Genomic DNA, 25,377 nt, shown 5'->3' on the forward strand with positions numbered 1-25,377 from the left:
CACCTTGAGGCTGTACCCACTGGGCTGGGTCTCAGGCGAGGAGTGCTCCTGCCGCATGTCCTCAAGTCACAACAGCTGTTCACTGTCCACACTCATGTCGTCATGACACCCACACGTGGGGACAGGTTCAGAGTCACACAGCAGGAAGTCTAGTATGGCTGAGAGCCATCCCCAGGCCTGGCCGGCTCCAGAAGGGGTGGGGACACCCCCCAGCTGTCCCCAGGGCTAGAGCAGACATGGGACACTCATGCCCTGCACAGGTTGAGTCAGACCCAGGGAGGCTGAAGATGTGTGCGGGCATCACATCTGGGCCAGAAAGAAACGGTGTGTGTGGAACGGGTAGTTCTCTGGAAACAGGCCCCTGTGTGCAGGAGGCCTCCCACACAGCCTGGAAGCGGCAGGTGGGGGCAGCCCTGGGCTCAGGGTCTTGCTGTCACAGCAGGAGGGAGGCCATGGTGGGCGAGGGGAGTTCAGGGGCTCTGGGGAGAGATGCCCCGGGCGAATGCTGGCACCTGAGGGCTCCACCTCCTTGGCCTGCTCCAGCACCACACGGCACCCTGCACCCCAGCCCTCTCCAGAGCCCCAAGAGATGGGCATCACCGTCTCTAGCTGCCAGGCCGCAAAACAAGGAAGTAGGGACCACCCTCCCTGACCCCCCCCAGGGGGAAACATTTCTGTGCACGTGGGGACCCCCCCGGGGCTTCACGCAACAGCACTGTGATAGCTGTGGCACTGGTGGGCCTGAGAACTCCTGGGGCCTGAAAAAACCTTGTGCCCCACCTGGCACTTGGCAGCACCCTATGCAGGTCCTAATCGCCCACAAAGCACTTGGACGTGCAGGACACAGGCCTCTGACTACTGCCCCGGAGAAACAGCTGCTCCCCACCTCAGGGCCACCCTGAGGGCCTAAGAGGGTGGGAGCTCCTGCAGCACTATGCCACCCTCGGGGCCACCCTGACCTTGCTCCCCAACGGCCAGCAGGAGCCCCCTTGAGCAGGGAGGGGCTGGTCTAACCTGTGAGCTGGCTGTTCAGGGTTAATCCTGGGGAGGGGGTGTCCCTGGCCACCTTGCCTGGGTGCTGAAGGGTGTGCTCCAGCCTGCCCCTGGAGTCACCCTTGTCACTGGCCTAGTCACAGTGAGCACCCCAGGACTGCCTGAGCCTGGCAGGCTCCTGGGAGGAGGACTGATGCAGAGGGGGGTGCACGGCCCTGCGCTGCAGACAGGCCCGGCACCTGAGAAGCCCCTTGACCTCAGGGCAGGACGAGCCCCACACTATCAGGGTGCCCCACTGCCTCTCCAAGGGACACCTAACCTTAATCCCCCAGAGCAAACTTCAACAATCGATCATAAGAAGAAAACAAACATCTGATCCGCACGGGGCTTTGCCTGACAGACCCCTCTCCCCACTCTAGCCCCAGGACCTGTGGGTGACCAAGAAGACAAGGAAGATGGTGGCAAGGGCAAGGGCAACAGGTAATTGGCCCTGAGAGCCACCTCCCCCTGCCTTGGGCCTTACTCATTGACCTCTTCCAGATGGGGGGCTGGGGGCCAGCAGGAGGAAGAGGTGGCCAGGGCTGAGCTGGGGAAGCAAACAGCCCGCACACAGGCCCCTTCCTGCCCTCGGCCCAGAGCCCAGGCCTTCTCCACATGGCCCTCACCCCGGGCAGCCTCACTGCCTACAGGACCCTTTCTTTCTTCTCCTCAGCCCTAAGGGAGAGGTTCTGGTCCATCCCCGGTCAAGGGCCAGCCCTGGAAAGTCCTGACCTTCGCATCCCCAGCCACCGTCCACCCAGCACCCCTTGGCGGCCAGCGGGGAGGTAGGCAGGCTGGGGCTGGACCCATGTCCATGCTGGGAAGTCGGGCGGCCAGCTTTCCTCTTGCGGCCCCCACCTGGCCATCCCCGTTCATTCTCTGCTCTGCCACCATCTCTTAGGTGAAGCACTTGCACGCCCGTCGGGGCTGCAGAGGGGGAGCTGTGAGCCCGGGAGCCCAGGGATGGCTGCCAAAGCCAGAAGGAGCCAGAGGAGGTGAGACTGGACGACTCCAGCCTTGTCTGTGTGCGTAGCCCCTGGCCTGAGGGTGGTCAGAGACAAGGTCCAGACTGTCTCAAGGCGTCCGTGTTGAGTGAGGAGCAGCAGAGGACAAACAGTAGCCTTGGGGTAGAGGCTGTCATCCCTATGCAAGTGGAAAGGAAGACTCCAAGGCCAAGAGGCGTGTGGTGGACCGGGGAGTGGAAGCCAGACTAACGGACCAACGTGTGCAAGAGCCCAGGCCTGCACCCGGGGCGGCGTGCAGAGCGTGTGGCGGGCCTGCTCACACCTCTCTGGCCACCTTCCTCTCAGCGGGCAGCACAACCCCCTCGAGTGGCCACACCCTCCTTGGAAACACGCACCTGTGCTTTGCCTCACACGCCCCAGGCCTGCACCCCCAGCAGAGGTGGGCTCCTGGCCCTGCAAAGCCAAGACCCAGACCTAGAGCTAGCTGCTGGCCAAGGTGCCACCAGCTGCGCTGCCCATGGGACCACGTGGCCCTGTGGCCTCTCACGGTCACCCTTCTCAAGACCTGATTCAACGCAGACCTGCAGGCTGCTCCTGGTTCCTTCCTGCCAGCTGTTACCCCAGCCCCCGCCTTGACTTAACCCCAGTCTTCCCCAGGCTAAGTCCAATGCTGCCTTTTAGGTAGCAAGAATGCTTCTTAGAGTTAACAGTCCAAATTCTCAGCACTGGAGCTTTGAGCTGCCAGCTGGTCTGGAGGTGCAGGCCTCCCCACTGTGGGATGCTGGCTCTGTGTGTCGTGTGCCTGAGCAATCTCTCTGCCGGTAGCGTGCCAGCCTCACAGGCCCACGGCAGCCAGCTTCCTCTCCTTTCCCTGACAGCTGAGAAAGAAGCTCGCCTTCCACCCGGGGCACACAGACCCCAGCTGCAGCCCCATCTCATTCTCACTAGAGCCTCTGGCGCTCAAAAGCGGCTCAGACTATGCTCTGCAGCTGCAAAGTATCGCTGATGTCACTGAGTCCAGCTGTTTTGCCTGTTTGACCCATGAGTGAGGACACAGGTGGGGAACAAGGACCTGCCCAGGGAAACAAAGAGGGCCGGGCGCAAGGACCCCTGTCCCTTGGTCCAGGGCAGCATCCACCTCAGCAGACAGCTGTGCCCATGCCACGCTCAGCTCCGTGGGGATGAGCACACAAGTGTGCATGCACCTCCACCAGTGCCTGATCTGCAGGGCCTGCCCAAGGCCCCAGTCACCATGGGGCAGAGCCAGGGTCTCGGTCATGGATGCCAGGGCTGTTGTGCGCAGGCACTGACACAGCCATGGCCCATGTCAGCTCAGCTGACCTGGCAATTCCAGCCCGGCTGGGGGCTCAGGAGCGGAGCCAGCCTCAGAGGGAGAGAAACAAGGTCGGGGTTGGGGACAGAGCAGCTTCAGGAAGAAGTGGCAGGCCTGTGGGCTGGATGCTGTTGGACAGGGATCTCCCCACATGGCGGCGGGGGTGAGGGTGGCTGGGACGATCAGGGATGGCCAATGGGACCAGGTGGAGGGCAAGGGGTGCCTAGTGTGTGCAGCAGGGCTGCACATGGCCTCATGGAGAGAGGGACTGCCAGGGGTCTGGGGAATGGGCAGCGAGAAGAGACGCCAGCAGGCTTTGATGCCTCTCGGGGTGATCTGGGACTCGGCGTGTGTTTGATGGGAGCCCAAGAGAGCCTCCTCAGGGCAAGAGGGTGCTAACACTTGGCTCCTTTGAGCCTACCCCACGTCAGGGTTGGAAATGAGAGCTACCGTCCAGGCTTCTAGAATAGCCCAGTCTTTGGAGGGCTGCTGAGCTGCTTCCGTTTCATCTCAGGAGGGGAGCCTGCATCCTAGAAAAGCCATGTCTGATGTGCACATGGAGAAAACTAGGACAACCCATCCACCATCTGACCCCTGGCTCCTAATGAGTGGCCTTTATGGGCTCGGGGGCATCTGTGCTGAGCAAGTGGAGCCAGGTTCAGGCTACAAGTGGTGGCAGTGGCCGTGGCCTGTGCCAGGTGTCTTCCCTGGATGACCAGCACAGGATCCTCATGCAGGGAGGGGCCAAGCTGAAGGGGTGGCAGGGGTCAGGCACTGACCACAGACAAAGCCGACATCCCAGGCAGAGCTGGTGCTTCCACTGGCATTCAGGTCCCAAGCAGGCTTACAACCCGCCACCTCCCCCAAACCCTTCACACTCGTGTAGAACATAAGAAGGGGAACAAACTCATCCAGGCTCGTCCTGCAGAGCAGGGATCTGTCCCCAATCTGCAGGGGTGCCCTGAACCAGAAGAACAAACGTGAGATGTTACAAGCACAGCATCCCTCCCCTCTCTAGAGCGCCGTGCAGCCTCTGCTGTGGCCCGGGGGCCTCCCATTGCGCAGTGAGGAAAGAGGACAAGGACCGGCCCCTGGGAGCAGGGCCCCTACACCTGCTGGATGCTCCTGCTGGCAGGTCGCGCAACTTGCAGAGGCCTGAGTCCACGAGCCAAGCCAAACAGCGTTGCAGCACATATCCAATCACTCTCTGGCTAGAGCGCACCCTCCCCCGGACATACCTCTGGATGACCATGGACGTGGGCGGCCCTGGGGACGGCCAGCCCTGCCCTCTCCAGCACCACCTGCCCCACCCAGTGCCGACCCTCACGTGCCATTTGGCCTCTCTCTGTTCCCCCTCCTGGACCACCTTCTCCCTGGTCTGTCCGGCCACCTTGCCCCCTTCCCCTTGCTGCAGCTGGCCGACCCCCTCTCCTGCACCCTCGGCACACGCAGGGTGCCGGGTGCGCTGCTCACACCCAGCCCCGAGGAAGGGGGGCTGAGGCAGGGGCTCCCGCAGGTTGAGCCCTCCCTCCGAGAGCTCGCTGCGCCCAAGCACCACCGTCTCCTCCTCATGGGTTTCCCGTGGTGCCCCTGCCGCAGGGCCGGCTTCATTCCCCACCCAAGAGGGGCCTGGAGCCCAGGATTCCCCACCCCTCCTCTGAGTAGGGCCAGGGGGGTCCCTCTCTGGAAATAAAGCCCAGCACTGAGCCGCTGGGGCTGGGGCGGCCTCCCCTGCAGCCTGGAGCGGGCCCTTGCTCGTCTGTCCTAAGCAAATTTGCCAGCGTCCCCACATGGGGAGCTGGGGGTTGGGTGTGACAGGACGTTACCTGAGAATCAGTGCCACCCTGGCGAGGGGCTGGGCTTCGTGGGGGAAGTTCCACCTGCTTTGGCATACCCTAATTTTAGACTTCTTATACCTAATTAGAGATCAACATTTCAAAATTTGTTTTTAATCAACCAAATTCCTGCACATCCTTCCCAACTGGCCCCGAGCCACCTCGCCTCCTTCCCACGGACCCCAGTGAGCCCGTGTGCTCTTTTCCACGAAGTCCCTTCCCCCAGCTGCCTCCTCCTCCTGCCGGGCCTTCCTGGACCCTCTCCTGGACACAGTGGCCCCGGGGCACATGTGGTAATGGTCTCCCGTGATCCTCGATAACCCCGTGAGATGGGTCTGGTCAGCCCCAGTTTACAGATGAAGAAACTGAGTCTTACCAATACTGAGCGGCTTGCCCAAAGCCACCAGCTATGGGTGGGGCTGGGCATGGTGCAGGGCCTGAGGCTGGCCAGGAGCAGAGTTAAGGGTGAGGGCGTGGGCGGCCTTTGAGTGGCCTCAGCCTGGCCTGTGAGGGAGTACATGCTCTGCCCCCAGGGGCACGTGGTGGCCACAGCCCATCACCATGGAAGCCAGGCAGGGGCCCCTGGAGCCCTCAACTCTGGTTTGGATTTCAAACCCAATGCCGCTTTCTCAGAAGCAACTTGGTCAAACTTTCCAAATAGGAAAAGTGGAAGGAAAAAGAGAGAAATTCCCAGCCTGAAGCCACCCCAGAAAGACGGCCTGGGCCCTGAGCTGGGGAAGCCCTGTCTGGGTGGGCAGTGTGGTGGCAGGGCAGAGACCCCGTAGCCTCCCCAGGGCTCATGCCCCTCCTCTGGGGAGCAGGTGGTGGCGGTGCAGCCCAAGCAGGTGGGCCCGGCCCTTCCTGTCTCTGCGGGAGCAGCTGCCCTTTTGTGTTTCCCAGTGGGGTGTGTGAGAAAGGGCTCTTTTGGAAAAAGGGTTGGAAAACCACTGACCTCATCCAGCTGGCCCGCCTTTGGAGATGGGGAAACTGAGGTCAGGGTCGGGACCAGGAAGTCAAAAGCAGGGCTAAACCCCGAAAGTAGGGCAACATGGCTAGGCCCAGAGCAGGCGCACAGGAAGATCTGTGGGTCGGGGCCCATGTGGACGGGCCACTGGGGCATCCACACTCCAGCCCCCTGCAGCAGCCCAGGTTCCACGCCATGGGGGTGCTGCCCAGTCCTGCGCTCGGGCTCCTGGGCCAGCGCCCATCGCCACAGGAAGGCCGTCCTCCTTTGGGGCTTCCACTCCAGCTCAGGATGACTCTGAGCTACCCAGGGCACACCGGGTAAGCCCGCAAGGAAGGGGAGGTGAATGAGCAGCAGACACAGGCATGGTGCCCTGAGGGGATGGGGGACAGGAAAAGGCCACCAGATACACTCTGCCCTCCCCTATGCCCCCACCCATTGCCAGACTCCTTAGGGACCCTCAGCTGCTCTCCACCCTGCCCCCTCCCACCCCCAGAATCCTCTGTGGGGGCATACGCTCCTGCCCACTGCTTTCACTGTCAAGACAGGTGTTTGGAGGCGTGAGGCAAGGCAGCCACGCACTCTGGCAGGGGTGGGCCCGGAATGGCCACGTCCTGATTGCACCAGGCTGCTCCCTGGGTCCCAGTGTGTGGCTTGTGGCCATCTTGACACTGTTGGGACTACAGGGCTCTGGAGTGCCAAGCGCTGGACATTCACATCCCCCATCTCACAGATGAGGAGGTTGGGTCTGTGCAGTCACAGGGCACCTGACTCGGTCAGAGGTGCGCTGGCCCACGGGGGCGGCCCCCCGTCAAAAGCAGCGAGCCTTGGCTCAGCCGCAGCCCCCACACTCCCTGGCTCTGTGACTCAGGGCTTGTGGTCTTCAGAGTCCCTCCTGCTGGGCTGGGATGGGGCCAGCTAATCAGGGCCAGGCAAGCAGGATGATGCCCAGGGTGGAGGTGCGATTGAACCTCCACTCCTGCCGGGCTGGGCGCAGGCTGGGTGGGGAGGGCGGTGGGCAGGAGGTGAGAAGCATCCAAGCTCTGCTCCCTGCGGGCTGCGCGATGCTGGGCCTCAGTTTGCTCACCGTGAGATGGGAATCATGGGGACGCAGGGAGGAGGGAATGTCTGCCGTCCCCGAGCTCCTCTGTGCCCCATGGAAGCAAGCCTTGTGGCCTCCCTTCCACAGCAGAGGCCCGCTCCCTGACATTGTTTCCCACCTCAGCCCAGGGGCCAGGCCACAGCCACTGCCCTCCCACAGGCCGGGAGCCACAGGGAGGGCCTGCATCTGGAGTGAGCCCCAGCACTCCATGGGCCAAGAGGACTAAGCAGAGACTGGCATAGCCAAGCATCCTCCTTCCCAAAGGACAGGTTCCTGCAGCGACTCTGCCACAGCCGAGGCCTCGGGGAGCCCCCTTCCTCCTGGCCCTGCCCCGCTGGGTCCTGCTCCTGTGGCCTCAGGAAACACAGCCCTCCCTTGGCCCTCTCCCACGGCTCCCTGCGGCTCCCTGCCATCCGTGGTCTGAGCAGCTGCCTGCCCTGCTCCACTTTCCAAACCCTCAAGAGGGCCCTGGGCCTCCTCCGGAAGCTGCCCCCCTGCTGCCCTCCAGACAGCGCCTGCCTGGGGCAGTGTCCCAGGGGGATGAAGCTGAGCCTGATACGTGCCTGTCTCAGAAAGACTCAGCGGAGACACTGATTCCAGGAGCAAGCCTCTGAGAAATAACTTACAGTGGGAAAAGCAGTGCACACTGGAAAATGTTCTTCTCTCAGGAATGTTACACAGCAAGCTCCTGACCATTCTGGATGCGTATACAAACACTGCCGTCCCGGGGCTGGCCAGAAACTCTGGGGTGGAGGCTGCCCGCCGGATGTGGGCCCCGGGGCAAGTCCCGTGCCCCACTGGGGGACCATCATGGTGGGGTCGAGAATGCTAAGGGCTGAAGCACACTGCCACCTTCTGCCCGGGCATCCTGGCCCGGCCACCGCAGTGAGCCCATACCTGGACACAGAAACTGTCCCCAAGGGCCAGGCAAAAATGCACGTGGGGGCAGTCCGTCCAGAGGCTGATTATGTCTGGTTTTTTAAAGTCTAGCTGTGAATGGGGGTGGCTTGGCTTGGGCAGGGATTTATGACCGCTGTGGTCCTGTCAGGGCGGGGGCCCGGGCATCTTGCAGACGGGAAGGCCTTGGGCACCTGCTCCAGGCTGAACCAGGCCCAGTGGGCTGGAGGCTGTGAAGTCCCATGAAGCTTGCAGAGCCGAGGACACGGGAAGGAAGGAGAGCTCAGGGTGATGCTAAGAAGTCACAAGTTTGCTAACCTTTTAAAGACTTAAAAACTGGGCCTTTTCGGGCTTCCCTGGTGGCGCAGTGGTTGAGAGTCTGCCTGCCGATGCAGGGGACACGGGTTTGTGCCCCGGTCCAGAAAGATCCCACATGCTGCGGAGCGGCTGGGCCCATGAGCCATGGCCACTGAGCCTGCGCGTCTGGAGCCTGTGCTCCGCAACCCGAGAGGCCACAGCAGTGAGAGACCCGCGTACCAAAAAAAAAAAAACTGGGCCTTTTCCCTTGGAGAACTTGAAGTGATTTTTTGTTTACTTTGCTTTTGCAACCGGCCCATCAATCAACTCAATAACGCTAAAAATACCGCCACAGCAGCGATTCCTACTACAGCCCAGTGTTCGATTTCCTCAATTTAACTTTTCCCTTCTTTTCTGTTCTCTAATTCCCACTGACGTGACTGGGTGTCCTTTACCCTGACGTCAGGACGGTGTTGTGCACGGCCTCAGTGATCTCAGCGAGGATGGGGCAGGCGGTGACCTGCCACGGCCCCCCTCCATCGAGAGTGGGGACAGGAACAGAGGCCCGGGAGGGGTGTCCACTGGTGACAAGGAATCCCAGTTTCTTCTAGGAATCGGTCAACACCAGCATGTGGAACTAAACCACCCTCAGGTAAATGGTAGTACGATGAACTGCGGGCCTGCAGGGGCACCCTGTGTCCCACTCGCCCACACAGACCCAGGGCCCACCCCTGGGCCCACCTCCACCTGCGCCCTCACACTATGGCCCTGCCTGTCACCCTGTCGGTCCAGGAACGTGTGCTGGGCCCGTCCTTGCCTGTCTCTGGGGCCCGTCCACTGGCTGCGTTCCCACCGCCCTGACTTGTTTCAGAACGTCTGGATCCCGGCTCAGGCGCCTACTTGCAGTGTGGCTGGGCCTCAGTTCCTCCTCTGTAAGGCAGGGATGATGGCACGACCAACACCTTGTGGGTTCTAAGGATGCGACGTGCTGCTGTGAGCGGTGACGCGCTGCTGTGAGCGGTGGCGCCCAGAGGAGTGGAGGCCAGCAGCGCACCTGGCCCTGTCCCAGCCCGGCCCCTCCAGCACATCTGCGTCAGCTGGTGTCACGTCTGCCCCCTGCCAGCCCCTCTGCCCTGCGAGGACCTGGGCCGCCCCTGCGGGCACGGGGCCACCCCCCGGCTCCCACTGCTCTGTGGTGCAGGCACCCCCACGCCACCTCCTCTGCCTCTCTCGACCTCCTGCTCACCCTCAGGTTACGGGCTCTGACCTCCAAGAGTGGTGGGGCTTTATTCAGGCCTGAGGGTCTCAAAAAGCATATGTGCAAAAGTGATGGCAAACCCACTGCGAGCTCTGGGCTCCCACGGCTGTTGTTCACCTGGTCGCCTCCCCCAGAGACCTGGTGCCCCTCAAGAGTGGGCCTCACTCATGGCATGATGGAAGGTAATCAAGGGCCATGCACAGAGTGCTTTGCCACCAGGAGGTCTCAGAGAAAGGGAGGGGCAAGGGACCTCCCCCCCACCCCAGGAGGGTAGAGGCACAGGATACAAGCTGCCACACTCACCTCCCTGACACCCACACTCTCTAGAGCCCAGATGTGGCTGCTGAACTCTGAATGGCACAGCTGCTAAGGGAGCAGGCCTTGGAGTGGGACACACCTGGATTTAAATCCCAGCCTGGCCACTTGTTAGCTGTGTGACCTTGGGCTACTCCCTGGGCCCTGCACCTCATTCAAAGGGGCTATAACAGAACCAGCCTCCCCAGGGCCCTGGCCGCTGTCACGGCTGCTGGCAGCTACTGTGCAGAGGCCCACTTGACATTCTCTCCCAGGACCCACAGCAGCCAAGGCAGCCAGGGAGGGGCTGTGAACAGGGCCCGGAAACAGGGCCACAAGCTCTGCTGTCCAGCCTGGTGGACAGAGACTAGAAAAGGGCTTTTGGTTTTAACAGCCTAAAATGCCCACTGGTATCAACCTCCCCATCTGTACACGGGGACAATAACAGTGCCTGAGCACCACAGACGTGCTGTGGGGACCAGAGTGAGCGCCCGTAAATGGCGCCAGTCCTGCCACTGCCCCCCATCCAAGGCCAGGCCAGACCAGGCACAGATGCTCTGGCCTCTCTCTGTCACTGTGCTGTGCCTTGGGAGCCCCAGCAGGGTGGGCCTGGGGGTCTACACAGAGAGGTGGCCGGGCCCAGCCAGCCAGTCACTCGAGGCCATGTCCACATGGCCCCGCTGCCCAGGGGAGGCCCTGGTCTACACCGTGGCCACTACTGACCCCGGCCCCCCATCAACCTGGCATGCGGCCTCACCTCCCAGGGCAGGGCTAGATGCCCATGCCCCCTGCCCAGGCCACCATCCTCCTCATCGCCAAATGGGCCAATCCCAGTGTGGAGCCAGAGCTGGCCTTCCGCCCTTCCTCCTCACAGGCACTGCCGGCTGCCACCCGCGGCTTCAGCACCAGAGATCACAAGGTCCACATCCCTCCTCCGGCCTAGACTGGCTGTGGGACCTCAGCCAAGGCACCTCACCTACTGGTGCCTCTGTGAAACAGGACTAATAATCCAGCCACTGCGTGGGTTGGCCTGTGGCCCTTGGATCTTGCTGTCAACCGGCCCAGGGCCTGGCACGAGCCGGTCTAACACCCAGGTGACACTCGCCTTGAGGTGTGGGCAGAGGGACAAGCCGAGGTGGAAGGTGACCGGGTCCACAGCCGAGCCCAAGTGGAGGGAAGGTGATGTGGGCGGGACCAACTTCGGAAAAACTGTCGGTCTGCTGTCAGGCGGGTGCTTCCTCTCCTGGCTGTCTTGGCCCCGGGCCAAGCGGGCGGGCAGACTCGGCACTGGAGAAGCCATGCCAGGGCACCCGCAGGCCGGAACACCCCACAGGGACACACTGCGCGGCTTGTTTACTGCCAGGAGGCAGCACAAAGCCCCGCTGCCAGGGGCGGGTGGGTATAATTAACTGGGTGGAGACCAACACCTCTTCCCTGGGTTGAGTCTGCAAAGGCCCTGAACTTGAGGCTGGCGTCCGGGGATGATGCCACTGACTCAGTCAACGGGTGTAGGCAAGTGAGGCAGGGGCTGCCCGCAGGCCCACCAGGCGCTGAGCTGGAAGGGCAGGGGAAGAGGGGCCAAGTCAGGCCCCGCAACAGGAGGTGGCTGTCCCAGGCACAGACCCCAGGGCCTGGCCAGGGCTAGGCGCCCCCTCGCTAGGGGCTGCTGCTTCCTAGCTGACCTCGTCCCAGGGACCTCTAGAGGGTGGGAGGGATTCACATTTACCAGGCACACCTGCCTGCCGGGCACTGTGCTGGGGGTGCATCAGGGGGCAATGGCAATGCTGTTCTAGATGAGGCCCCCACCTAGGGATGCCCAGGCACACTAAGCTCTAGAGGCCAGGCCCTGCCCAGCATCACGGGCTCTCTCCCTGGGGGAAGGGTGCTGGCTGAGGCCTGGCCTACACAGTGGGCCTACCTGGGGCTGGGCCATAGCTGGGGGTCAGAGGCCCCTGGCCTGGGAGGTGGGCCCGTTGCACCTGCCCCTCCCTAACACCAGCATCTGCAACTGGGTGGGGTTGGGGGACCCCCCAGGTCACAGAGCCAACTGGTAGCGAGTCAGAGTAGGATCGGTGGGACGGATTCCTGCCAAGAAGCACAGGGTGCCAGGGGCTTTAGAGACCTTCTCTCCTTCCCCCAGCTCTGGCAGGTAGCTGTCCGGCAGCTGGCTGCCCAACCAGGGGGCCCTTCCTCCCACATCAGGGCCCTCAGTGAGCCACCAGGCTCCAGGGCACAAACACTTAACGAAACAAAGATGACTCCTGATGACTGTATCTCCCATCAGTTTAAGCAACTCGGAGTCAGGACAAACAGAACCACAGGGTGTGTGGTGGCTGCAGAGGAGAGTGCACCAGAGCCCAGGCAAAGGCACAGGCCTGGGCGTGGGAAGGTGCTCCAGTCTCCCTGGTCACCCCACAGGTGGGCCAAAATGAGAGTCTCCTTCGGTTCTGACTGCCCGGAGGGGCAGGGCAGTGGCCGGCGGGAAGGCACCTGGCCCAGCTCGGCAGAGCCATTAGCCGTGCATGGGAGCACTGGGTAAGGAGTGCTTGTCCTGGAGCCCCTGGCACCGGGGCGAAGCAGTCCTCCTGTACCAGTGAAGAACTGAAGCCGCCGATCCACGGGGGAGAGGTTAGGTAAAGGCGCCCCGGGACAGCCAGACAGTGGCGTCTGCAGCAGTGACAAGAAGGAACACAGCTGCATCCACAGGCACTGACGGTAGAGCCAGGACACACAGAAGGGGGCCCAGGTGGTGGGTGGGGATGGCGATACCCACATCTCAGGCTGCCCCACTCGAGCCAGGGCAGGCCCTTCCACCCTCCAGCCAGGTCCCTTCTGGTCCCCAGCACTGCCCTCTTGAAGCACCACCAGATCCGCACACAAGCCCCAGGGCCCGGAGCAGGCTGACTTCCTGTCCTAAGGGTGAGTTGTGTGATTGGCCACGAGTGTGCCGAGGGCTCCTGTCCGCCTGTCATGACCATCCTGCCAATGAGCAACCCCATGCCCTGTGTGGGCTGAGTAAGGGGTGAGTGGCTGGGAGCCAAACCCGCTGGGGCCTAAAGTCTGTGCTTTTCTCAGTGACGATGCGGCCCTGGGACCTGCCCTGGGGGCTGCCAGCCACCGCCAGCCGTGGGCTACTTTCCTGAGCCGAGGGCGGGACTCTTCATGGGGCGGGAGCAGCCGTGGAGGAGGCCCCGCAGGCCAGCACTCCCCCTCCACTCCCTCAAACTCAGGCCATAGCCATGGAGGCCTGCACAGCCTGGGAAGCAGGAACAGTGCCGACCAGGCCCTCGCTCTCTTTGCTTCTTTCACGGTGGCTGGAAACTGGGTTGAAACAAGAAAAAAAACCCTGCTTGCTAAAATCAGCAAACATTTTGGGGAAGGAGGGAGAGCCATCTCTGGTTTGGTTACTATGGGAACGTTTCCGAATCAACTACCAGCGGGAGAGAAGTTTGCCCTGGACAGAGCAGCCCAGCTCCAGCCCCCACGGGCCCCCCACCCAGGGGCGCACACACCTGCCCAGGAAGCCGTGGAAACTTCCAGGCACTCAGAGACAAGCCCGTGGCCTCTGCTTTCCTGGTCTCCTCTGCCCAGGGACGGACAGCCCCTCTCTGCAGCCCCCTCAGGGCTGGCACTGGCTCAGGAGGGCTCCCACCCCCAGGCCCAGCCCCGCTTCGCTGCCTCCCACCCAGGCCTCTGTGTCCTCCCTGGGGTCCCAGCTCCCTGCACGGTCGTCCTGAGGAGGCACCGCTGAGTCATGTGGCCACACGCCTTCTGCCCGTCCCTCTCCAGGGCCCAGGCCAAGCCGTGCCAGGGCGGGGAGGGCCACAGGACTTCAACCAGCAATGTCCAACAACTCCCGGCTCTGTTCTGGCAAAGGCCAGACCGTTCTGCCTGTTGGGAGAGGGCGGGGTGTGGGGCCCTTGGGTGGGGCTGCGGCCACCCCGGACTCAAGCCCGGGGCCAGGATCCAGCCTGCCCGGCACATGGCCCACAGACGGGATTTTCCACAGCAGAGAAGGGGTGGGTGGGAGCCAGTGCCTCAGTCAAGTCGTTGGGGCGGGGGGGTGATGGAGACGCGCCAAGTTCATTGCTCTCCCTCAGATGCTCATCCCACCGCATGGCTGGGCCGCTATGCGCCAGGTCTCTGCCGCAGGGCCCAGGCCACCGGTCCCCTGTGCACCCAGCCCTCTGCCCGGCCCCTCATGCTCCCCGAGAAGCCCCGGCCAGCGCAACCTCAGCCCCGGCCTCCCTCTGGCCCCCTCCCTGGCCAAGCAGCACCCACTACCCGTGGGAGCCCTGCCTCCAGCCAACCGGACTCCTTGAGGGTCCCGCTCTCTCCCTGTGCCCCACAGCACGCTACAGAGGCCCGCACGACCGGGCAAGCACAAAGGGGCAAGCCCGCGAGTGTCCTGCGGCAGGGCCCACGGCAGCCAGCACTGGCCGAACCAGGAGGACATGCTTGGAGACGGACTGTCAGGGAGACGGTCCACAGACCCGCAGCGAGCGCCTCCTCGGGACCCAGAGAACACACAGCCACTGGCGGCCTGCACCCCTTACAGGGAATGTCCCCAAGACTTAGTGTCGGCGAAAAAGCCCAAGTTACCAAAAAGCACCCCCCCATACACATATACACACAGGCATATTTTTTAAAGCAGAATGACAAACTTGTCTGATTTGGTACACGTACACTTGAGAAAAGGGAGTAGCCGGCCGCTCACAAGAGGTACCTCTAAGGAGGGCAGGAGGCCTGGAGTGGGAGACCAGGGGTGTGGGCTCTGCTGTGCGTCTGTACGGTTTGCAATGACGATGTGGCCCAATGACAATGCAGCTCACATGATTTTCAGAAATCGCCAGTAAAAAGTTAAGAGGCAGGTCTCCTAGCCCAGGCCCTGAGGATGAGGGAGCCGCCCAGGGTGGTGGGGGCTTGGATGGCCCTGCCCTTGCCTCCCCACACCTGCTCACAGGGCCAGTCCCTGCCCCGCCCCCGCCCCAGGCCCGGGCAGTAACCCCAGCGCTGGAAGGGAGAAGAGTCAGCCTGCTCGTCCTGACCCCCAGCCCAGCTGTCAGCCCAGCCCATTGGCCAGGGCAGCAGTCAGCCGAGGGCTGCCCTAAACACTCCTCGTAAACAAGGCAGGAGGCATCCCTCCTGCTAAGATCTGTCCCCCAAACGCATGCAGGGCCAGCACTCCCTGAGGCGATGGGAGCGAGCTGTGTCTGGAAGACCCATCCACCCCGAGGGTCCAGCCACAGCAATGGCAAGGCCAGAGTGGGTGGTTCAGCAGGGGCCGTGCTGTCACCAGCCAGCCGGAGTACCTGTCCCTCGGGTGCTGCATAAAAGGGGGTGCCAGCACCTGTCTGCCCTCTGCCCAGAGATTAACCTTTCACTGCGATGCACAGAGAAACAAAAGCTGACCCAGAAGAGGCAAAACCGTGCAAAACGTCCAGTTCAGACTGTGGGGCTCATTTCTGGAAGGCTCTGGAAACCACAGGAGGAGCTGCGGGCAGCAGGCATCTGAGGGGCTGGCCTCCTTAACTCTGCTGTTAGGAAGGCTGGTGCCTGACCTGGAAGGAAGAAAGGGGGGTTGGGTCCCTCCTTGCAACATTACTGCACAGGCTTTAAGGGCAAAGCACCATGGGGCGGCGGAGGAAACTTTCCCCAAGCACCGACCATGCACCAGCTCCCAAGTGAGGCCACTTCCCCTTATCTAACTGGGTCCTCAGTCACTCTTCAGGCCCACGTGTAAGGAGAGCAAGCAGGAGTTCAGGGGAACCAAGCCACCTGCCTGGCTCTCACTCTGGTTCAGCAACTGCAGAAGAAAGTTTTGCAGAACACTGAAGAAGGGCCCCTTTCATTAATATAGAAACAGTACTTGTAAATCAATAACAAAAGGGCCAATAATCCAATAGGAAAATGAACCTGAGTAGAAACTACACAGAAAAAATTAAAACTGCTTACATGACATCACAGTCCCACTCACAAAGAACACAAGTGTTTTTCACCCACTGAAAAGCAAACATGAAACCATTCAATAATAGAGTAAGTCAGTAAGTCCAGGGTTGGGGAGGAGCTGGATCGGAGGGTAGCATCTGCTAAAACTTCAAGGCCCCACAAACCCCTTGCCCCGGGAACTGTCTCTCAGAGTGTATTCTAGGAGTGGACCCCCCACACGTGTGCAAAGTCATATATACCAGCATTGTCTGCAACAGTGGAAGACTGGAAACAACCTAAATGCCCATCAATAGGGGTGGTTAGTAAACCTTGGACATCCACATGGGAGGACCAGGCAGCTATTAAAAAGAACAGCAAGTTCAAAAACACCCTCCAAGGGCTTCCCTGGTGGCGCAGTGGTTGAGAGTCCGCCTGACGATGCAGGGGACACGGGTTCGTGCCCTGGTCCGGGAAGATCCCATATGCTGTGGAGCGGCTGGGCCCGTGAGCCATGGCTGCTGAGCCTGCGCGTCCAGAGCCTGTGCTCCGCAACGGGAGAGGCCACAACAGTGAGAGGCCCGCATACTGCAAAACCCCCCACAAAAAACCAAAAAAAAAACACCCTCCAAGACACACGCTTAAGTGAAGAAAAACCAGGGGCAGGAGCACGTGCACTTTGCCCTTGTGTGCGTCTCCGGGCACGGGCTCCAAAGCGGGCAGGATGAGGGACAGTGGCTGTGGCCTGGGCATCTGGGTGGGAGGGAGCATCTCTTTCACAGCAAACCCCTTGGTACCACGCAGATTGATTACGGGTTACATCTACCACTTGTCTATAAAATACCCATAGGGAGAGGGCTGGCAGGAGCAGGGCTCCCAGGCTCAGAGCCCCTGCCCAGCCCCTGCTCAAGCCTGGGAGAGGAGAAAAGCCATGAATCCAGACACCCACCACCCAGCCGGCTCTCAGCAGGGACCTCACTCTGCCCATATGGCTCAAGAGCCAGCCTCTGCCACATCCCTCCAGACCCCCCAAGACCTGCCCCCCTCGGCTCCTGTCCAGGCCAATCCTGCCCTTCGGTTTCTCTAGATGTGACGGGGAAGCAAGGAAAATACAGAAGAAACCAAAGCTCAGAGGATCCATGTGACATGCCAAAGCCACCCAGCTGAGGACAGGTGAGGAGGATGGGTGAGGACCCATAGGTGGAGCAGAGTGAGGGGCCAGTGGTCTCTGTGCAGGGCAGAACAAATGCGGGAGACCCAGGCCAGGCAGGTTGGCCAGGAGGGGCAGATGTGGGCTCTACGGGGCATCGGGGATGGGCCATGTCTTGTCTGAGGGTGGGTCTCTACCTAGCATGGAACATCAGAGCTGGAAGGGCATTGAAGACCCAGCACTGGCCACACTCGTTTTTTTTCAGCAGCAGACCAGCCTCCAATCAGAATCTCCAGGTGCCCAGGGCCCCAAGGGGGCACGTGGGGCTGCTCCAGGGGAAGCAGGGCACGGGCCTAGAGTCCCTCTCACCACTGCCCACCGCGGCCCCAGAGAACCACTGAGCTCGTCCAGGCCTCTCCCCATAGCTGGCAAACCAGTGCCCGGAGGGGGCAGCGACCTGCCAGAAGTCGCTCAGCAAGCAGGGCCTCACTCCCGAGTCTGGCGCACTCTCAACTGTGCCACCCAGCCTGCCCTCTGAGGCCGCTGCCATCCCGCGTCCTGGGAACACCCACACCGGGGTCCATTCCCACACCTTCCTTCCGTGAAAAGCGCTGGCAGCCAGCAGCCGCGGAAATCAACAAGGCAAACTACTCACGTTGAAGAAATTGGTCTTGTTCCTCTCGCAGAAGAGCCCCTGTGCCGGCATGTGCTGCAGCTGTTGCCACGGGATACCGCTACCTAGCAACACGTCGCGGGCCCACTGGAGGTTCTGGGGAAGCAAGAAGTAGGTTGGAAGTGAGTGTGTAGGCAACTCTGGGCGCCCACGGAGAAGGGAGGCGGTCCCCTCCTTCCAGGCTGCGTGGGCAAAGCAGCAGCTCCTGCAGACATCCATCCCGCAGCGCCCGGCGGCCCCGGCTGCCGGCTTTGATCATCTGGCTGTGGGGTGCGTTTCAGGAACTGGTTTCCTGCCTAATAACAGCTGACCTAGGAGACCGTGGCCTCAGACTGCCTGAGGAGGGCACAGACAGGGACGCCTCACCCTGACAACTTCGCAAGCTGCTACACGGACCCAGCACCCCACCTTCTGCCAGGGGATGCCCCCACTGGCTCAAACGGTCAAGCCTGACTTGTCAGGCCGTCAGCTGCTGCCATGAGCCTGGGAGAGCTGGGGCTCTGCAGGACGCCGGGGATGCGTGCTTGTTGGGGCGGGTGGGGGGGCTCTGTCCAGTGCTCAGGCCACTGCTCTCTGGGCAGTGGTGCCTCTTGGTGGAACCCAGGGCTGGGTGAGAAGCCAGGCCTTCTCTGGGGCCTTCTCATGGACTGGAGAGCATGCCTTCCCAGCAGAGCACAGACAGCGTGGGCCCAACTGCGGGCCTGTCAGCCTCCCACAGACTCGGCAGACAGCAGGCTCCAGGCAGCCCCCAGCTGGGCCAGACGGAACTGACCAACGGCTCAGGAGACCTTATCAGGTTCACATCCGAGGCCCCGGATGGAGCTGACAGGGACAAGGAGACCCGTGGGGAACGGACAGGCACCAGGCCAGCGGGGGCACCTGACCCGTCCACATACCTGCAGCTTCGCAGTGGGGTGGGGCGACGTGTGCCACCCAGGCAGAGCACGTCACTGTGACCCTCACCACGTGGAACTGCCAAGGAGAGCGGCCTCCAGCGCTGCCTGAGGTCCAGAGCCAGTAAGGGTGGAGCAGGGCCTGCATTTGGCCCAGGCCAGAACCCCAAGGCCGGGATCTTCTCTGGACCCCGCGGGGGTGGGGTGGGGTGGGGTGGGTTGGGGGTCATGTTGCAGACCTGCCTCGGCCTCTGCCTTGTGCTCGGCACCGCGCTCCCCCAGGGACGCAGGCGGCCCCCTCTCAGGCCTCATGTGACCTGGCCCCACTCGCCGGGCTGGAGCCCCTCACCGGCTCAAGGGTGGGGGTCCTGGTGAGGGGCTCTCCTCTGCTTGAAGGTGCCCCTCCCTCAGAGCAGGCCCGGCCCATCACCCCTTCTGACCTCCAAACCCACGTGCCACCCCACTCACCCCCACAGCCCTCAAACAGCCTCGTCCACGGCCCCGCTGTCAGTCCCGAGGGCAGGGGCAGACAGACCTCTTCACTGATGGCTCCTCAGGGTCTAGATCAGTAGGGGGTCCATAGAAAGGGTGGGACAGATATTTGGGAAAAGAATCAAAGGAAGGGGACTTCCTTAGTGGCGCAGTGGTTAAAAATCCACCTGCCAATGCAGGGGACACGGGTTTGATCCCTGGTCCAGGAAGATCCCACATGCCATGGAGCAACTAAGCCCGTGCGCCACAACTACTGAGCCTGCGCTCTAGAGCCCGCGAGCCACAACTACTGAAGCCCGCACGCCTAGAGCCCGTGCTCCACAACAAGGGAAGCCACCGCAATGAGAAGCCCGTGCACCACAATGAAGAGTAGCCCCCACTAGCTGCAACTAGAGAAAGCCCGCGCACAGCAACTAAGACCTGCTGCAGCCAAAAAAAAAAAAAAAAAAAAGAATCAAAGGAAGATGGGCAGAGTTTGAGCTTGAAGGAAATGCAGCCCATCAAGCCGAGGGGACAGACTAAGGCCCAGAGGCAAGAAGGAGACTGAAACACACACTGGGGAGGGGGGAGCCCAGGGCACTGGAGGGGGCAGAGCAGCCACCCACCCAGGGCTCAGCACACTGGGGAGCCCAGGAAAGGACTGCTTGAGCACTCAGGAGCCGGGGAGGCCGGAGCATAAGGTTGTTCTGTGGAAAACACCCCCCGCTGGTCCCCCAGACAGGCATTCAGAGGTCCGGGTCTGCTCGCAGAGCTACACGCAGGTGCGGGGTGGTGCACACGGATCTTTGTGGAAGTGCATGACAGCCTCGGAGAGCTGGACCGCCTCTCTGGGCCTCCACTGCCCACTTGGAGGGTGGCGGTGGCCATCAGGACACACCTAGCGTCAGTTGGAGTACCCCAGGAATGCAGACAGGAAAGCAACTGTGTACACACACGGCGCCTCAGGGAGAACTCCCTGCCCTTCCCACACCTTCTCCCAGGAGCTGGCCCTGCCACCGCCCCTGTTCCGCCCTCCCACTGCTGAGCGCTGAAGGGAGGCAGCACTGGGAGGTAGGAGGCTGGGGTGGGGGTGAGGCCAGAGAGCTTCTCTCCCAAGTTCCCTCCCTGAGGGGTTGCCAAGGGTTGGCTGCCAAAGGGCAAACACTCCAGGGGCACTGCGGCTTACCCAGGCCTGCACTGCCCACCCGGCCCAGGCCCGTCTCCTTCGTTAACGGCTCTTCAGATCAGCGGTTGGATGGTGCCGTTGCAACCTGCCGGGCTCCCACGGCCACCCCACTGGCTCTCCCCACAGCCGCCCGAGTCTCACACACGTCCCCCCTGCCCCCAGCCTTGCGACGCTTTAACCTCACTCAGAATGACGCCCCACAACTCCTCCCCACCTAACCGGCCCTCCTGAGCTCTGCCGCCTCTCAGCCCTCCCCTCCTGCCCGGCTAGTCACACGGGCTGTGGGCTGAGCCCCATCCAGGGCATGCGTGTCGTCTGTGTGTCCACCTGGAGGCCTCTCCCCGATAGCTCCTCGCTGGGCCCTCGCCTGTCGGGTCTTTGCTTAGAGAGGCCTCCTGGGCACCCTGTCCAAACAGCCACACTCCTGCGCCCATTCCTACCCACTTCATCTCGCCCCACTCTCCTCCCCTGGGAGCCTGCTGCGGAATGCGTGAGCACCCTGGAGGGCACGCCAAGCACAGGCACTCCTGCCATGTGGTGGCTGTGGGACGACGTGGTGATGGGTTCACCCCTCTTTCCAAACGTGAACAACAGTATCTGTGATGCACACGGCCGGCAGAGGGCTTGACCTACTCAAACCGATGGGCTCCATGGCATGGAGAGAGGCCCATCTGTCCCGCTGACTCTGGCCCCAAAGGCACAGCACTCTTCACACCACATGGCACAGACTTTGAAGTGCATAACCAAGGTTCCTAAGCTGAGAAAAACATCGAGTTCTCACTTTATAAACCACACAAGTAAAGCCTGACAAGAACCTGGCTGGGGTCTGCATGGAGAGGCTGGGGTCTGCGTGGAGAGGCTGGGGGGTGGGGGGCATTTTACGTGCCCAGAGGGGAGCAGGGCTGCAAGCAGGTGGGCAGTTCTGCGCTGTGGCCACCTGCCCTTGTGGTGCCGGGTCCTGGCCCCGATCACTCACACGCGCCTACAGAAGGGCACACAGCCTGTGCAGGAGGGTCAGTCCCTTCACACCTGCCCACTCCTCAGAGGCTCTGAGGGTCCCACCCATGAGCTGGTGGCCCAGGGGGTAGAGGACCACCCAGAGCAGAGCACAAGCTGACAATGAATCGGTCAGGGCTTCCCCAGAGATCTCGTGGTGGGCACAGCTCTGCCAACCCTCCTGGAGGGAGGGGGCAGCCCTAACCAAACAAGTCCTAAACAGACACAGGCCTGGGCCCTAGCCCACTGCAGCAGGGTGAAGGGGCATCTCAGGTCACTTGGATCTGCATTTCCCTGATGGGTAACGGTGTGGAGCATCTTTTCTTGTGCTTATTGGCTGTTTGTATGTCTTCTTTGGAGAAATGTCTATTCAGACCCTTCGCCCATTTTTACTTATTTATTTAAATTTATTTATTTATTTATTTTTGGCCACATCAGGTCTTCATTGCTGCGTGCGGGCTTCTCTAGTTGCGGCAAGCGGGGGCTACTCTTCGTTGCAGAGCACGGGCTCTAGGCGCGTGAACTTCAGTGGTTGTGGCACGTGGACTCAGTAGTTGTGGCTCACAGGCTCTGGAACGCAAGCTCAGTAGTTGTGGCGCACGGGCTTAGTTGCTCTGCAGCACGTGGGATCTTCCCAGGCCAGGGATTGAACCCGTGTCCCCTGCATTGGCTGGTGGATTCTTAACCACTGCGCCCCCAGGGAAGTCCCACCCACTTTTAAATTGGGTTGCCTTTTAATTAACAAGTTGTAAGACTTCTTTATATACTCTAGATACAAGTCCCTTATCAGATATGTGACTTGCAAATATTTCTCCCATTCTGTGGATCATCTTTTCACTTTGATAGTGTCCTCTGAAGCACAAAGGACCCACAGGGCCTCTATGCTCCAGGCAGCCACTGACCCATGAGATGGCAACGGGGAGATGCCACTGCCAAGCCCACAGGCAGATTTGATGAAGAAACAGGCTGCTGTTGAGCCCACATGGCAGGAAGCGTTTGTTACCCAACAGCTGCGTGGGAAGTGGTCGCTGCTGATCAGTGACTGATTCTGCTGAGAGCTCTGGCCACGCCCCCAGGACTGTGGGCTGCCTCGACAGGTTCCCGCGCTCAGCCCTCAAGGCAGTGAGGTGTTCACAGACTGCTAGGCAAAGCCTCTGGATGAGGCAAATGGCAGCCCACGGAGCCCCCAGGGCGCGGCCAGGCCCGGGTGCACATTGGGGGCCCTCCATGGCCAATGCAGGAGAGAGGGGGGCTCATGAGTCGAGACAGTGCTCCCTCTGGGAGAACCACGTGGCGAACCTGGGCACACAGTGACCGAGGAGATGCAGAAACGGGGTGTGATGCCTGAGGCGCAGAAAACCTGGGCAGCCTCGTCTCCGCCACCCGGTCCAGCCACCCCACCCCACCCCATGGCCGCCACAGACCATCACAGGGGACCCAGACGACCTGGGGGAATTAGAGGAAAGAGCAAACAGCCAACTGTGAGCATGGACACACTCATGACGTTGGGGGGCAGTGGAGTGACAGGGCCTGGGCTCCCAGAGCCGGGCTCCCTGACTTCAAGCAGAGGACATGACCCCCGATGGTCAACGGTGTGAGTGCCCAAGAGCTGAGAGAAGAGACACATGCAGCGTACTCTCTGTTATACTGGCAAAACTATGAATAGCCCCCCTCCAATTTTTCTTTAATTTTGACATAAATACTGTTTTTCACTTTTAAAAAGCCCACTCAGCAAGGGAACAGGTTGTGGAGCCCTTTATGGGCACAGCTCCTGTGCTCAGATTAAAGCCATTTAAAGGGGAGGCGGGGGTGGGCGCGCCGCAGGCCTCCGTGGGGCCCACATCACAGCCCAGCTCTCCCTCACCCAACCCTGTGACTTCCGCCACCCTTCCCTAAGAGGCGTCTTGTACCCTACATCCCGCCTCAGCAACTGCTCTGGAGAAGGGGAGCATCAGCCACAGGGCCCCCACAGACTGTTCGAGTGGGAGTTTTATTAAAATCCAGGTCTGCCTGGGTCTAGAAGGCCTGGGCTCTGGAGGTCAGGTGCACTGCTGAGTGCAGGCCAGGCAGCGATGGGCAGCTGGGAAAGCCTGACGCCCTGCAGCTGAGACGGAGCCCCTGCCGAGGTCCCCCCACCAGGCCTGCCAACTGCTCTACCTGCTCTGCTCCATGAAAACCAACCAAGCCACGTGAGTGCACCAGCCACAGAACCCCATCCAGGACCTTCCCGTCACAACCAGCGCCAGGGTCCATCTCAGGTCAACTGCCCTCCCTAGTTCTTCAAACGTCCCACAGAGAAGCCAGCCAGGGGCCAGCAGCTTCTGGCTGCTGAGCTCAGGTCTTACTGAGCAGACAAAAGCAGAGACCACAGCCTGACCCCCGACGCCGCCCCACCAACCGCTCACCTGTCTGGGCACTGCCCTCCCCTCCAGCCGCCACATCCCCACTGGACCCGTGGCCACCCTAGGGGTCTCAGCCTAAGGGTACCTTCCCAGAGCACAGTGGCACCCCAGCCTGTGTGCACCCCACTGTCTTCCCTGTAGGGTTTGTCATGATGCGACTTGCTTTATCTGCTCATTTGCATATTTTTGATCTCCCCCCGCCCCCCCCCCCCCGCCGCTGCCCCAACATAGCTCTGTGGGAGCTGTCTCCCAGTGCCTCCGGGGCAAGTGTGAGTGAAAGAACGCAGACAGGCCCCACTTCCCCCACAAATGCTAAGCGCCAGCAGGAGAGGCCTGGCTGGGAAGCACCGGGAGCCCCTACATCATCTGCCCTCCAAGCTGGAGGAGGCTGCCAGCGCCAAAGCCCACGCGCGGAGCCAGTGACAAAGGCCGGCAGCTGCGTGGAGAGGTGAGCCCAGGGCAGGGTGACGGCCAGGAGGTCCACGCAAGACGCAGCCTGAGGGACGGGGGCTGGGGGGGGGCTCTAAGGCCACGGGGGAGGGAGCCACCAGTGAGGCCCTCACAGGGAGGAGCTGACGAGCCTGTCGTCCCCCGTCCCTCACCCCAAAGCCAGAATCTGAGCATGTGGTCCTGCTGGGGGAGCAGCCCCATGCCTGCCCCTGTCACCTGTCACCTGGAAGGCTGGACACCTCCAGCCCGCCCGCCTCTTGGCCCTCTGCCCATCCCTCCCGCCACTGCCGCCAGAAACCTCTACCAGCTCCGACGCGTCAACCCCTCTCCCTCAGCCTCGTGCTCACCCGGTGGGTCTTGCTGTAGGTGTAGAGGAAGGCCAGGCGGTAGAGGCTCTTGTAGTGCTGGGGGAAGCGGCTGAGGCACAGGCGGAGCGAGGCGATGCACTGCTCCGTGAGGAACTGGCGCTGCTCCTCTGCGCCGGCCGGCAGCCCCTGGGGGAAGGCAGCTGGCTCCCCCAGCGGGTCCCCTCTCTTCCTCCCATCCCATGGGGCAGGCACAGAAGTTGGGGGCTTGGCAGGGGTGCCAGCGGAGGCCGGGGGGTCGGCAGCAGGCTTCTGGATGCTTTGCTCTGTGGCCCGGAAGCCTTCTGAGCTCTCCGAGGACTCCTCGGCTTTTCCTGAATTGAGAACAAAGAAAAGAAAGTCACCTCGGCTTTAGGCCCTCTCCCCATGGCAGTCCACCACCAGCGACAGGGGCACTTTGGTGAGCGATCAGCATAGCTAGGTCCACACTCTTGCTGGATGGGAGCTGGACCCAGGCGACTCAGGGGCCGGATCGCTGCCTCTGCCCCCCGAGCCCCCAGCTGAGGCCTCCATGGCCTCCAGTCTCCTCCCTGATGAAACAGGATATCTCAGCTGGCACGCAGCTGAGAGGGGGGCTCTGAGCTGGGTTCAGGGTGTCCCTGTGGGTGGTGGCACAGGGCTGCCCACCTCAAGGCCGTGCACGTGAATGGGGAAGCAGCCCGAAGAGGGCAGGCATGGCCACCACCACTGAGGGCAGCACCAGCTCCATGCTCAGTGCCCCCAGCCCGCCTGCCCCTCCAGCCCACCGGAGAGGCAGCGTGGGGTAGTGGATGAGGGTACAGACTGACCCTCTCTGGACCTCAGGTTCTTCTCCAGTAAAAGGGAACAGCCAGTGCTTTCCCCTGGGGAGGCTGGGAGGCCTGGCTGCTGTTGTTGCTACTGTCCACCA

General features: G+C 61.8%; 1 protein-coding gene across 4 annotated transcripts in view; it reads right to left on the bottom strand.

The window, feature by feature from the left end:
* CABIN1 (calcineurin binding protein 1) overlaps window positions 1–25,377 on the bottom strand; it is a 102,523-nt gene that overhangs the window by 20,868 nt on the left and 56,278 nt on the right. For all 4 annotated transcript variants that reach the window (XM_081252820.1, XM_081252819.1, XM_081252817.1 and 1 more), the window contains 2 exons: window positions 24,471–24,802; window positions 17,708–17,821 (listed from right to left, as the gene is read on the bottom strand). In XM_081252820.1, the coding sequence (XP_081108946.1) occupies window positions 17,708–17,821; window positions 24,471–24,802 (446 nt within the window). The remainder of the gene's footprint in view (window positions 1–17,707; window positions 17,822–24,470; window positions 24,803–25,377) is intronic.

The sequence above is a fragment of the Mesoplodon bidens genome (assembly GCF_964165515.1).
Source record: "Mesoplodon bidens genome assembly, chromosome: 13".
Classification (NCBI taxonomy): domain Eukaryota; kingdom Metazoa; phylum Chordata; class Mammalia; order Artiodactyla; family Ziphiidae; genus Mesoplodon; species Mesoplodon bidens.